At 41.1% G+C, this 13,225-nt stretch overlaps 2 protein-coding genes across 2 annotated transcripts; one reads left to right on the top strand and one right to left on the bottom strand.

The window, feature by feature from the left end:
- Positions 1-4,776: 4,776 nt before the first annotated feature.
- cpdp (CPD photolyase) lies at positions 4,777-9,485 on the bottom strand. The gene is made up of 10 exons (XM_010733763.3): positions 9,312-9,485; positions 8,752-9,092; positions 8,514-8,662; positions 7,940-8,122; positions 7,538-7,696; positions 6,690-6,888; positions 5,975-6,127; positions 5,737-5,858; positions 5,455-5,614; positions 4,777-5,355 (listed from the first exon to the last, which is right to left on the bottom strand). The coding sequence occupies exons 1-10, from the start codon at positions 9,332-9,334 to the stop codon at positions 5,207-5,209; spliced, it is 1,638 nt and encodes a 545-aa protein (XP_010732065.3). The 5' UTR covers positions 9,335-9,485; the 3' UTR covers positions 4,777-5,206.
- A 70-nt stretch (positions 9,486-9,555) lies between these two features.
- On the top strand, positions 9,556-13,094 carry LOC104921278 (UAP56-interacting factor). Its single transcript, XM_010733762.3, has 9 exons — positions 9,556-9,755; positions 9,914-10,054; positions 10,152-10,360; positions 11,248-11,396; positions 11,592-11,664; positions 11,812-11,867; positions 12,040-12,114; positions 12,273-12,399; positions 12,517-13,094. The coding sequence occupies exons 1-9, from the start codon at positions 9,683-9,685 to the stop codon at positions 12,616-12,618; spliced, it is 1,005 nt and encodes a 334-aa protein (XP_010732064.3). The 5' UTR covers positions 9,556-9,682; the 3' UTR covers positions 12,619-13,094.
- Positions 13,095-13,225: the final 131 nt, after the last annotated feature.

Here is a 13,225-nt window from a genome sequence, read left to right on the forward strand (position 1 = left end):
AGGATGATGTGAGGTGTTTCATAATGAGATGAGTAGAAGTGTATTTTGAAGATGGGTACTGACAGTGATGATCTTACCTGTAATCTTAAAGGTCATATTATTAAGAACAGCAGTTGTGAAAACAGAGACAGAGGACGTGAGGCTGAGCTCTGATCTCTGATCTCTGCTTAGCATTATGTTTGTGACTCTATTAGCGGCCGTGTACACCAGCACCAGAAAATAATACCAGCAGCACAGATAACCTATGGAAGAAGTGTTGCACACCCAAAAAATCCAGCAGTGGAGTGATCACCACTCACAACCATTTTCAGCACAACGCTCTGAACTACCCGCCCAGCTCCAAACAGAAAACCAGCAAGCTGGAGAACATGAAGCAGTTCCTCAAACGATCACTTAAGGCTGGCTGCAGAATGAGTCGGTCTCCATAAGCCCCCATATTAAAATGCACAACTTCACAGTTTTGGTCTCTATAGCTAATTTCAGCGTTCATTATAACTGTACTGAGTCTGATTTTTTTTTCTCACCCATTCAAATTATATTAAGGCTTAAACTTATACATAATATACAACATGGTTGGCATGCCGGGAGGCAGCAGAGGCAGGACAGCCAAGATGGTGGCAGCTTCAAAACAGCTCTTCAGAAAACTGTAGGTGATGCCATGGATACAGCATCCCTTTTTTTTACTGTCTATGATGAACATATAACCAACTTAAAGATAGATATTTTCTCAGGACCTGGTGTTTTTTTAAAGTCATTGTTTTAAAGATTGAGGCACAATTTAGATGCATTTACATTAAGTACGGATACTCATATTTGGGCTCCTGTCATTGCAAAACTTGTTTTTTCCCCCCACCACAGATAGATACTGGTTTTATGTTTCTACACAGGCAGGGGGACTGGCCGATTCAAGGACTTGTAGATTGATGGTATTGATTAAATTTCTAAACCCCATTTCTTTAAATTGTCCATCTACTATACTTATACAGTATATAGGACTGACACTGTCTCCACTCACTGCAGAACAAAAGCAGCACATCAGCAGCACACCATTTTCTCACCTAAGTCCCTAAACGGAATAAATTAATCTACATTAAACCCTCCTTCCAGCATTTGTGCAACTCCAGTATATTATTCTTATTCTTATTCCATATAAGATTATATATATATATATATATATATATAGTTAGAAAACTCATCATATTGTGTATCATGCATTGGCCCAGCACATACTCCATGTCATCACATCTTCCTCCCGTGTTCCTGAACAGAATAAACAGGTGTAGAGAATGACTGGATGGAAAATGATTAGGTTAGAAACTCTGAATACTAATGTGTGACTGCAGCCAGGAATGAATTTTCTTATAAAGAATCCTGGCCAGTGAATGATAATGTAAGAAACACTATTCCAAACACTATCTCTCCCTCCCTCCTGTAAATTGTTTGTACAGACCAGTATTGGAGTGTCAAGGTTGTGCCACAACATTATTCAGCTCCTGGCACAGTACGCTCACGTACCTGCAGGAAAATGTACTCACAGCACTACAGCCAATGTCAGTGTAAGCAAAAAATAAATCAGCGACTGTAACTATTGGTAGACAAAAGGGGAAAGGGATATCAGCAGCACATTGATTAAACTGGTACGGCGTCACTGTTTTCATTTTCTCCTTGTTATAGCAGTCTTAGTGGGTGAGATTAGCTCTCCACTCAATGTATATGAAAGCTATTTCACAAATGACAGGTAAATCCCAGGACACAGGAGTACTGCTGTGATTGCGTTTTCCTCGTGTTTGATGCTCTCTTGTGTGAAATGACTTCTGCAAAGTCAAGAGGGAGAAAGTTACGTGTTCCAACATATGCCGTTTTTGTGTTTTTAGCGACATAGCTCCAGGGACAACGTCAGTCGGTCCACTGCTCTGGCCGAGACTGATACATTTCAACAACTATTACATAAATTGGCATGAAATTTTGTACAGGCATTCATGATCTCTCCTCTTGTGTGTGGGTTCACACATGTGGCTATATCACAGTGTAACATTCTTACTCCTTACAACCATACTTCCTGGTTTTTCAGCCAATTAGCACAAGAAAGTGCAATTGTGGAAGACAAATTTCTTTCCCCTTTCTTTCACAACAAAAGAGTCCATAGAGATGGTTCCATACTGTGTTTGTGTGTTGTTACCTGAAGGCATTGTTTTTATCCACTACTGTGGGTAATTAGGTTGAATAGAAGTGTTTTTTTGTTTCTGTGCTTAATTACATCAGTGCTCAATAATGCACATTTCCAAAATTCTGGTGTAACCTAGTCCATGTAAAAACAACCATGTGATACTGTGTATATATATTTGTGTTCTGGAACATGTGAGTTTCTCTAATAAAATTGTGTTTTGTCATCCATTTCTGGATTGGAAGGAGTTCTTTAAACAGCAGCATATGGGCTGATTTAAAAAGAATATTTGAAATGCCTGTCAGAGTAGCTTTTAGATAACAAAATGTGGTTATTACTGTGTGTTACAGATAAGCTGGAAAACTGTAGATGAACACAAGCGCTGCGCTAAGCAAACAGTAAATGGTTTATGGCTTTGTTTACATTTAATGAACTTTGGTTATGCTTTACTTTTCCTTTCTTTGAGTTTATTGAATTTTCTTTGTATTGTTTTTTTTAAGACATCAACCTTTAGTGCTAATTATTAAATGCTAGCACACTAACATGCTAAATTAATATTTTCATCAGTATGTGCATTATGTTTATAAGTAATTATGTTATTGTCACATAGATATGTCATTGTGATGTTAGCTTTAGACCAAAGCACTTCAGTCCGTAAGTGTAGCCTCACAGAACATGTCATGGTTACAGTGTAATTTCCTAAAACAACAGGACACTGTAGTTTTTACCAAGACAGTTAGTCACGTTGGATATTCTCCTGAGACCGAAACAGAAATATTGAAGTGATGATGGGGAAAAGCTCACAAATTCAGAATCAAAGTTTAAAGCCAACTTTTAGGTGAGAAACAGCCATGTTATATAAAATTACACGGCTAAACTCATTTTATATGTGTAATCTTAACTTATTCTTGTAGGTCTGTCAAATCTTAAAAGAGTCAGATCGTTTCTATCAGAAACCGAATATAAGCTGCAATAATCATATCAGCAGCTTAAACCTGAGGGTGAAAACAGCTCTGAGCTGTGACTGTATTCTTTTAGCTGTAACGTCAAGTAGTTTTCTGTCAATGTGCTATGATCCATTAAATAAAGCAGAACCATCGGTCCCACCCCTTCCTTAAAAAAGATTTCCAGCAACATCCACTTTGAGTTAGTGTCAACGAGTCTGTTAAAGAGAAATAGTGGAATTCGTTGGAAGGCCTATTGTTTTAGCACTGAATAACGCAGTTCTTTAAATAAAACACAGAATATCTGTTTACAGCTGTGGCAGAATGCAACATCTAAATAAGGAGATCCTTGTCAACTCGTCTACTCACACTGCTCTGTATTACGAGCATGACTTTATTGGTGGAGTGTTTCGGGGTGTATGTGGAATAAGGTTACACCGAGTTAAAAAAAACAAAACTAAAAACTAAAATCCATTTATGTGAAGTGTAGGAGACATGATTAGATTAAATATAATGGATGCACTGCAAACTAATTTACTTTTCACCTAAAGCAATGTGAAGATGTGAAGGAAAATAACCAGTATAGTAGGAACTATTTTAAATAGAGAGGACCTTCAGCCAGTAAATTACAGTACAACATATCACACTAATAATATAATACATATAATATTCTTATTCCCTATAACTATATCATACCAACTATACTGGGTTCAGCTAATTTGCACATGAAAGCACAATCTGTGGAGACGTATATTTTTCTCCTTGAAATGAACGAATGTAACAAAAGAGCCCATTGCTTAGAGGAGTTTCGACATTGTAATTTGTGAAATGGTGCGTCATTACCTGAAGGGATTATTTTTAATCCACTACTGCAGTTAATCAGGTTGTTCTTGTTTCTTTGCTTAATTACATCAGTGCTAAAAAAAAAAAAAACATTTGCAACCGTGGTGTAACCCAGTCCCTGCAAATACAACCATGTGATACAGTACATGTTTCATTTTCTATTTTGGATTAGAGAAGATTAGGATGAGTTTCTGTAATGAAATTATTGTCATCCATTTTTTGACATTTCATGCTGAAATTTGTATTTCTTAAACAGATTATTACAAGCTGAAAATGTTACTTACAAATGTACAGTAGAGTGAGTAGTTTTGTGAGTAGTATTTTATAGCTTTATTTGATAGAGACAGCTGTAGAGTGACAGGAATGTGGGGAGAGAGAGATGAGGAATGACATGCAGCAAAGGGCAGGTTGGATTCGAACCATGGGCCGCTACAGCAAGGACTGAGCCTTTATACATGCGGCGGTTGCTCTACCAACTGAGCTAACTGACACCCCAAATGTAGAGCCATTTTTAGACAATACTTCTCATCAGGGTTGCAGAGGGCTGGAGCCATTCATTGGCATCACAAGAGGCAGGGTACACCCTGGATAAGTCACCAGTTTATCACAAAGCTGACACGCAGACACAACCGTTCACGCTCACCAATAGTCACCAATTAATCCACGTCTTAGGACTGGGAAGGAACCAGGAACCTTTTTGGTGTGCTAACCAGTGCTAGCCACTGCACCACCAGGGCCATATTTAATACAAAAATTTATATTTTAATGCAATCAGTTGAAAATGATTGTGGGTGGATTTATGCTTCTGAGTAAAGAATACTTGTGTGTCAAAGGCAACATATGCTTTATTTCAAGTTTCAACTCTGAATATAAGTGAACAGAAAATTGTTTATTTGTTTAGTTTGGTATAAAAACAAAAAGTTTCTCTTATAGAACAGCATGTGTTGTGAAATGGGCTGCTAAAAAACTAAACCACAAGACATCGTTTGTGTAAAATGTACAGTCATAGAAAAGTAAAAAAAAAAAATAATAATCCTTCTGCTTGCTAAATAGGCACTACAGTTCACTATTTTTTTAGTTAAGCAACAGGAAACTAAAAACAAGAAAAACATCCTGAACAATAATATAATAAATGTTGTGGACAAAACGAGCAGTGGAGAACTAAGAAAAGAAGAAAATCCACAGCTTGTGTTGCTTCACAAACGCTCCCTGAGATAGGTGTCATGGATTTTATCCCCATCCTTCAAAAAGATTTTTAAATGTTTTTAGGACAGTACTTTTGCTCAAACTGGGCCACGTCAAACTTCCGAAGGCAGCCTTTGTAGTTCATGTAGCGGATCTTTCCAAAAACAGGTCTCTCCGCCCAGCCCTGGTCATGGATACCGCAAATAGACCACATACAACCTACAGCAGAGAAGCACGGTGAAGAGGGCATAAATAGGTCAGAAAAATAAAAATCTGTGACACTCTTGCGCAAATGAGAATTTTAATTCATGTCCTCACCGACAAAGCCATTAGGGTCCTGGCCATCCAGCGAATAGCGATCGTTTAGGTACAGAGCGATTGAGAGCGCCTCCTCAGGTGATGAAGTCCACTCCAGGATCTTTTTGGCCCAGTACATCCTTATGAAACCGTGCATCTTCCCCTCTGTGAGCATCTGGTACTAATGGAGACATGCAAATAACAGCGGTAAGAAGCAAAGCTTAACATAGACCTGCGAGCAAATGCGTTCATTAAAAACATAATTAGGACACAGTGAGACGTGTTTTTGACTTAATGTTGCACCTGAGCAGCGTTCCACAGTTTGTCGTGTGTTTTTGCTTTCTCCAGCTGTTCACGTGTGTAGATATAGGGCCTCTCGTCTTTAGCGTGATCTTTCAAAGTCTTCTGAGCCCACTCGTACGCACCTGAGCACCAGACACACACATATAACTCAATTTTAAAAGAAACAATAATAAAAAAATAAAAAAAACAGAAACAAAGAACTCCTGGAGCTTTATCATTTAATGGGATCTGGGCTGACCCTCTACGCTGTCATATTTCTTGTTGTAGAAGCAGAAGTTGTCAGTCAGCTCCCTGCGCACCACCAGCTCCTCTATGAAGGAGGAGACGGACTGACCAGCATTCTTCCCACTGCGCTGAACTTGCAGCGCCACCCGCTGGGCTGACAAGTGGCCTGATGGGAGGAATAAGAGATGGTTAAAGAGGATGAGAGAAGAAGTAGATAAAGATGAACAGAATGACAAGGCAACAATAAAAAGGACATCTTTCCCACTTCAATGTGGTATGAGGAACATTCAAAGCTAAGCTCTTCTGTGATCAGGGTCATCGGGCTCGTTCACCTTGAACTCAACTGCGGCGTTAAATATGCTGATGCTTGTGATGGCCATCCAACTTTTTCATATACCTCACAGAAGTGAGTGTGACAGCAGCCACGTCCAAGATTTCCAAAAGAGCACATCACACTTCTCCACTTCCAATAGTCAGTCCTTGGTACTTGGATGAGCTGAGGCTGGTATTTTGAGTATAGTATATTTACAAAGAATAATAAAATGTATCAGTTTGAATATTGATATTCTTGTTTGTATGCAACTGAATTGAGGTGAAATACAAATAATTGCATTCTGTTTTCTATTTACTTTTACAGTGCCTAAAACTTATCTGTTGTACAGTGAACTTAATAATTAGTACAACAAAAAATAAAATAACAATAAAACTCACACAAACTAGCTACTGACCAAAGCGGATCCAGGGGGAGAGCTGGCTGAGTGCTGCGGCGTTTGGATCGTTGCGTTGGGTTTCAAACAGTTTAAGGCGTACATCGATGAAGGACTCCAACATTACCACTCCTGCCTTGGTGCCCGGTTTAGCCCACTCTGGCTCTCTGACTGTTCTGTCAACGTCCAGGGAGGCTTGATTTTTTTCCCAGTCTACTGGCTGTGAGGGGAAGGTGGGAGAAAAAAAAAGAAGAACATTTCAGCAGAGGTCACAGCTGACAGCTGATGTGCTAAAATACACAGTGATTTTTATAGGGAAGTACAAACTTCAAAAGAGGTGAAGAAAGTTCTGAGGCTTTCACAAAGCTTACATTATCAAGTGGCTCAAACCAGTGAGTGGCATATCAATCACAACACTGCAGTGCGAGCACACACTGCTGCAGCTTCAGTATCTAGAGCTGGGAAGGATATTTCAACTTTTGGACAGTCAAAAAAGTCGACTGTTTATATTTATTCGTCAATAAATAATGCACAGCAGCTGAAGTTTGAAAGGAAGTGTTTTATTGCAGCAGGGTGCCTTCCAAACTCCCCGTCCAAAAGCTCCTTGAAAGCCCACTTTTCCTTGTATTGATCTTAGAGAACATTAAAAAGAACATTTTTACATATTATGTCTTAACTGATCCAAATGTCTTTGAAACATAAAAACATTAAACACTTTCTTCCTTCTTGCAATAAGCATGTGAGGAGCTCTTTTGCAAAAACAGATATCTGTGTATTTATTATCCATTTATCTGTTTGTTTTTTTGCACTTCAAACTATCTATTAAACTCGTGATTATTACTATATGAATGTGTTCCTGCAGCACTTACTTTGGCAGTTCTTGTTGCTGTGTAAGGGTGTTTCTCTACAAGAGGAAAATCAGTCAGGAACTCTGGCAAAAGTTTGGTGATTTTTCCTCTGATGGTCCTGGCAGCGTACTCAAGTTTAGGTGAAGCTTCCCAGCAGGGAACAACATTGTGGGCATCAACCTGTAAAATGAAAATGAGGAGTTTAACTCACATAACAGGTAATGAAGAAATGCTGATAGCACGAATAAAGGCATTACACATAAAATGAGATGCGGGTCATTTACATTGGTTTTCATATTTCTTTCTTCATGAACAAACATGATGAGGGCAACCAATAACACAAGGAAGTAATCAGGGAAAGATAAGGGAGAAAGCAAACAGTACCCAGAATACTGAGCATCCTATCAACACTTGAGGTTGTACCTGTAGGATGGGAATGTCCTTTGGAAGCTTCTTTTTAACGTCCTCCAACCACTGCAGTCGCTCTCTGAGGGGGGAGAAGTCCGTCACCACGGCCCCCAGGCTGCGGTCTGACACAAAACCAGGGAGGACGTCTCCTGCTGCACCATGCAGCAGATGGAACTGGATGTCTAAGGCTTTACATTCCTGTTTGGTGCGGGCAGAGCAACAAAGGTTAGCCTCATAGCCTTGTATTTTTTTAATTTAGGTATCTGAATCACTAACCACTGAAGAACAGCCAAGATAGAGGATTTCATGATCACAATGTATTTGACTTGTGTGACTTTAAATGTCCCAAAGCACATCTAACGTTACCTGTGACAACATCTATACTCTGAAAAGAAACAACCTAGGAAGCTGTTTGATTTTTTTATTACCCACTTAACTAGAGCTGCAAATAATAATTTTCGTTATTGATTAATATGTAAAAAAAAAAAAAAGTCTGTCACATGTGCTAATGTAATACATGAAATGAGATCAACAAACTGAATAATGCACGAATTTACAGCTACACTCAAAAGATTCATGAAGTCACTACCTTTGCAACTTCTTCCAGACCTTTCAGCATGAAGCTGTAATGTCTCAGTGTGGACAGCTCTGACTTTGGGACAAGCAGGCAGACACAGACGTGCAGAGGAAGGTTCTCCTCCACAGCGAGCTGCTGAGCATGGATCAGTGCCCAATTATCTGAAACACACAAAACATGCTGCCAGTGGAGACGTGGAGAGAACACACGGCCAAACAGGGCTCTCATTGCGCTGCTTGTATGTGTTTACCTTGTACTCTGTGATCTCTTGACATCCAGTACAAGACACCCTCTGAGCCCTGCTTTATCTTTTCTGTGTCAGATATAACACGGAGGCGCTTTTTGTTGAATTTCACGTCCTTCTTCTCTGTCCTCTGCTGCTTCATGAGGTCCTGCAGCCAGCCACCAGCTTTCTCCTTCATGGGGGTCAACTTTTGCAGCTTGGCACTGGACCCTTTAGCAGCAGCAGCAGCAGAAGTTGGCTTGCGTTTTTTGTCAGACATGATGTTTTGAGTGGTGAATGATTTAGTCAGGCAGGAGAATGCTGAGGTGGGCCTCGACAATGTCCTTGGTGCAGAGGAATAAGATGAGCTGCAAGTAAACCACAATGAAAAAAAGAAAAAAAAGGTGAAAAGCTCAAGATATTCACTCAAAACATTACAGACGAAACAACACGTAAACAAACGTATGTTGGACTTAATTATGAAAACAAAACACAATGTAGGTTTTGCATTAGAAGAAAAAAAAAACAAAAAAAACACGACGTTTAAATAAGCTTCTCATTCAAATGGCGTTTAACATGCAACTTACCGCCTCCAAATGCAGCACAACATACAGCGACTACAACTTTGCGAGAAGTAGCTTGAAGCTAACCGACAGGAACCACAGACTGTAGGAGTCGGTCAGGAGAAACACGTCGACGGATACCGCATTTCTCTTTAAACTACCGGTTACACGAGGGCGCAGATATTTGTGTTTTGTAACACTGTTTTTTTGTTGAATTTAACTACATTTCCCACAATGCAAACGCGTTTATGGCGCATGCGCAGCGCTCTTTACGTTCGGGGGAGGGTCGGTGTAGCGTAAGCTAGCCTCTGAAGGGACGACCCGCTGGCACGGCAGCCAGCGATCACTGCTTTTCTCCTTTCACTCGAGATTGTTTGTCGTGGGTTTTTAAAAGTATGAACAAAGATGATTTTACAGCAGGGCGAGGGAGGAGACCAGCGATACCCGATAAAGTGGACATGTCGCTAGGTAAGGTCCCCTAACATAAACGATTTAAAAATAGAGTCCCGAGCTAATGTTAGCTAACGACAGACAACTGGTGGGATGTTGTCAGCAGCCAGTCGGCTAAATTGATCCTGTTTGAGCATTCAGACGTCAGCTGCTGTTTGTGTGTTTGGTGTGAACAGATGACATAATACGGTTGAACAAAAAAGAGCAACAGTTAAAAAGGAGACAGGCGACTGTGAGCCGTCGACCAGTGAAGAAGAAAGGCCGTTTAACCCAAGGAAAGGGGGCTCCGCCGAGGACCGCAGGACCGGTCCACAGAGGTTAGTTGTTTTCCTTTAGTGGTGGTAACCTTCAACGTGTTTCTCTGTCGAAAACTCCTCCGTGTGTGTGTAATGTCGCTAATATCACCTCTACCAGGAGGTGGCGTGTCCCGAGGAGGAGGAGGAGGTGGTGGTGGAGGTGGAGGAGCAGGAGCAGCACCTAAGTTAAGAAACAGACGGCTCCCTCCAACACTGGGTCGACGGCGGGGTCAAGGGGTTATCACGGGACTGGCAGCGAGGAGGCCGGCTGCTCTGCTGAAGCGAGTCGGGACATTTAACAGAGCGTCAAAGGTTCAGATCAACCAGGTAATGGAGGACAAGCTGGAACCATAGATGTTAATGTGGGTCCATAACATTCATTGAATCAAATATATAAAAGAGCATTAGCTCAGAACATAGTAATCATTGCTAAAAAAATAACTCCTTGTAGACTATCTGTGTAGTGGTGTACAGTATTAGAGGACAAACTGAGACATGATGTTGAAGCTGTTTGCGTATCCTTCCTGCCATGGTAAAAATCATAAATGCCGGTACAGTATTGCAATGTTTGAATGCCTCTGCAACCTACCTGTCTTTCAGTACTCACATTGATCATCTTTAACCCTGCCGTACACGTTAGGTCGACAAGGCACATTTTCTCCTTCTGTTATAAAACACATTGCATGCTGAAAAGGAAGAAGAAAAGCGATCCAAAGACTGTAGAGTACAGTGACCACCGTGTGATGTTGCAATTGCGCCAGAGCTTAATCAACTTTTCAGAAAGCTTGTGCATTATGATTTGTTGCCTTGGTAACCAAAGCAAGTCTTGCTTGCCCAGTCTACTACATGCAGGCACGCCCAACAGGCCGCACTGCTCCTGTTGTGTTGACCTGGAACTGCTTGATCATCATCACGCCTAGAGTTTTCTCTGCATCCTGTCGCCTGGCAACAGACATCAGCGGCCGCCGGCTGATGTCCAGGAACTACTGATAATAATATCAGCGGGTGTGATTGGAATGTTGAACTACCGCAGCCCACAACAGCAGTCGATATTCATCCCACCTGGGGATTCACTGACTTTTTCTTACTCCAAATTTTTCTAAAGCAAAAGAGATTTCTGATTTGAACAGATCTTCTACTTCATATCTGCTTCCATTGCTTGTTTTACACTTATTTATACTGTGTCTGTCCTCCACTGCACTTCTTTTTTCCAGAAAACACGACAGAAAACAAAGCCCTTCATTCAACGCCCTGAAGCCCAGTACAGGAAGCCAGAGGTACAGAGGCGGCCATACAGGCAGCCCGATCAACAGAGAGGACAGAATGCAGCGCCGGTCAGGAGGCCATTTCAGCTGCAGCGGCGGTGAGAACACTTTTTATAACAACTTGTGTACAGGGCACGTAAACAAGGAGAATTGTGGTAATAGTGTCAGAATTCAAAGTCAGGCTTTTTTAAAAAAATTTTTAAGTATTTAGAAGTGTAATCTTTGAAGTAGAAATATATAAATTTAATAGACACTTTAATACTAAGTACTGTTTTTGTGTTGCATTCATGCAGACCACTGCCGCCTGTCCAGCAGACACAGAGGGAAGCACGCCAGGCCACGTTTCTTTTTCGCAGAGGACTCAAGGTAAATGATGGCTGCGTGCGGAATTGAGAGTTGGCATGCAGTATCACCTGTTTTTGTTCTGGGCATTTTAAGACTTAAATCTGTCTCTTTGACTAAATGTCAGTACTCCGTGTGCATCTTCTTTATTTCCTCTACTCCACGTTACAGGTGCAGGCTCAAGTGCAAAAGCCAAGTCCTCGCACCCCTCCAGTCAGAACTCGCCAGTGAGTATTTTGGCTGTGGTTAGTTCGCCTAACTACCTGTTTTACTGTGCATGAAATCACAATGGGCATATGAATCAATTGGTGGGGAAAGAAGACCGTTGTTTGCTATTTTAGGGTCAGTGTCTATTCAGCAGTTGTCTGATACAGTACAACTTTTCTGTTTATCCACCAGATGGCGCACATCAACAACCAGCAGTGGCGTCTTGACTGTTTCAATTGACAACCCCACAGCCAGGACTCAGCCCGAGTAAATATCACAAACTCAGCAGAATCTTCACACACATCATGTCATTTACGAAATAATTTCCATGGGCACATTTATTTTTTGTCTGTAATAAGTACATTTGTAAATACACACATTGTGGGCTTCATACTTCAGTCAGTGACTGACTGACTTCTTTTTAGGCCTCCCACCGCTTGGACCCTGCATCCCCCTGTTGTCCCCTCCGCTCCTGTCAAGGTGGAAACGGTGGAAAAGAAAATACCAAAAGGAGTGCCTCTGCAGTTTGACATCAACAGTGTTGGGAAACCGGTAAGAGCATGCTACACAGACTTCTATTTGGTTAAATACTCGTAGAGCCACTTTGTCTCATGATGGTCCTCAATAAACTGCATTAACATGTCCGTGGTGTGATTTTTCTCTCTGCAGCAAACATCGATGACCTTGAATGAGCGATTCCGAATCCTGAAAGATCAGCGCACAGCCACAGCACAAAGCACTAAAGGCAGTCGGTTTGTTACAGTGGGTTAGCTGGCAAGAAGACGGTCACTGCTTAATGCTCCAAAGCCCTTTTGTCCCGCTCAGACCCCACACAGTGAACCCCACCTTTCTGACAGATGGGACGTGGCGACCCACTGATTGACTTTACTAACACGAGGGAGGCAAGCCGTGGGACAAACGAGCGCAACTGCTCAACTGTGAGAACTCAAGTGTGCAAGTGTCAATGGAAGAGTTTGTTTCCAAAAAAAATAAGTCTCCTTTTATTGTCCATATTGTTGTACTCCGCTGTTTGTATTGTGGATGTCCTACTGGGAAGGAAAGATGTATTTTCCTTTTCCTCCAGCTGACGTGGAACTGTTGACACTATTATAAGCTTGGAAGTATTTCTTTTCAGAAAGGAGAAACTTTGCTAGGCTGGCACGTATGTTCTCAATAACCCTTTTTTTGAATTTTTGAGAATTGTTTTGTAATGTTTCTTCAAATAAATGAGTTTCTCTTTAAAGGTTGGTAAAGCTTCAGTCAGTTTGTATCACAGGACTGCCTGTTGATGTTTTTATGTGAAGTAGAAACATTAATTTAAACTTTCTTTGCATTTCGGCACATTGTGTCCTGGTGCGGGTGGAAGGATTTGTTCAAA

Source organism: Larimichthys crocea, chromosome XII (genome assembly GCF_000972845.2).
Source record: "Larimichthys crocea isolate SSNF chromosome XII, L_crocea_2.0, whole genome shotgun sequence".
NCBI classification, from domain to species: domain Eukaryota; kingdom Metazoa; phylum Chordata; class Actinopteri; family Sciaenidae; genus Larimichthys; species Larimichthys crocea.

Bases quoted from the DNA above. Each gene is read 5' to 3' on its own strand.
- LOC104921278 (XM_010733762.3), top strand. From the start codon at position 9,683: ATGAACAAAGATGATTTTACAGCAGGGCGAGGGAGGAGACCAGCGATA. The intron at 9,756-9,913 runs GTAAGGTCCCCT...TGGTGTGAACAG, and splicing joins TAAAGTGGACATGTCGCTAG to ATGACATAATACGGTTGAAC. The intron at 11,868-12,039 runs GTGAGTATTTTG...TTTATCCACCAG, and splicing joins CCTCCAGTCAGAACTCGCCA to ATGGCGCACATCAACAACCA.
- cpdp (XM_010733763.3), bottom strand. From the start codon at position 9,334: ATGTTGTGCTGCATTTGGAGGCG. The intron at 7,697-7,939 runs GTACAACCTCAA...TTCATTTTACAG, and splicing joins AGGACATTCCCATCCTACAG to GTTGATGCCCACAATGTTGT. The intron at 6,128-6,689 runs GTCAGTAGCTAG...TCCTCCCATCAG, and splicing joins CTCCCCCTGGATCCGCTTTG to GCCACTTGTCAGCCCAGCGG.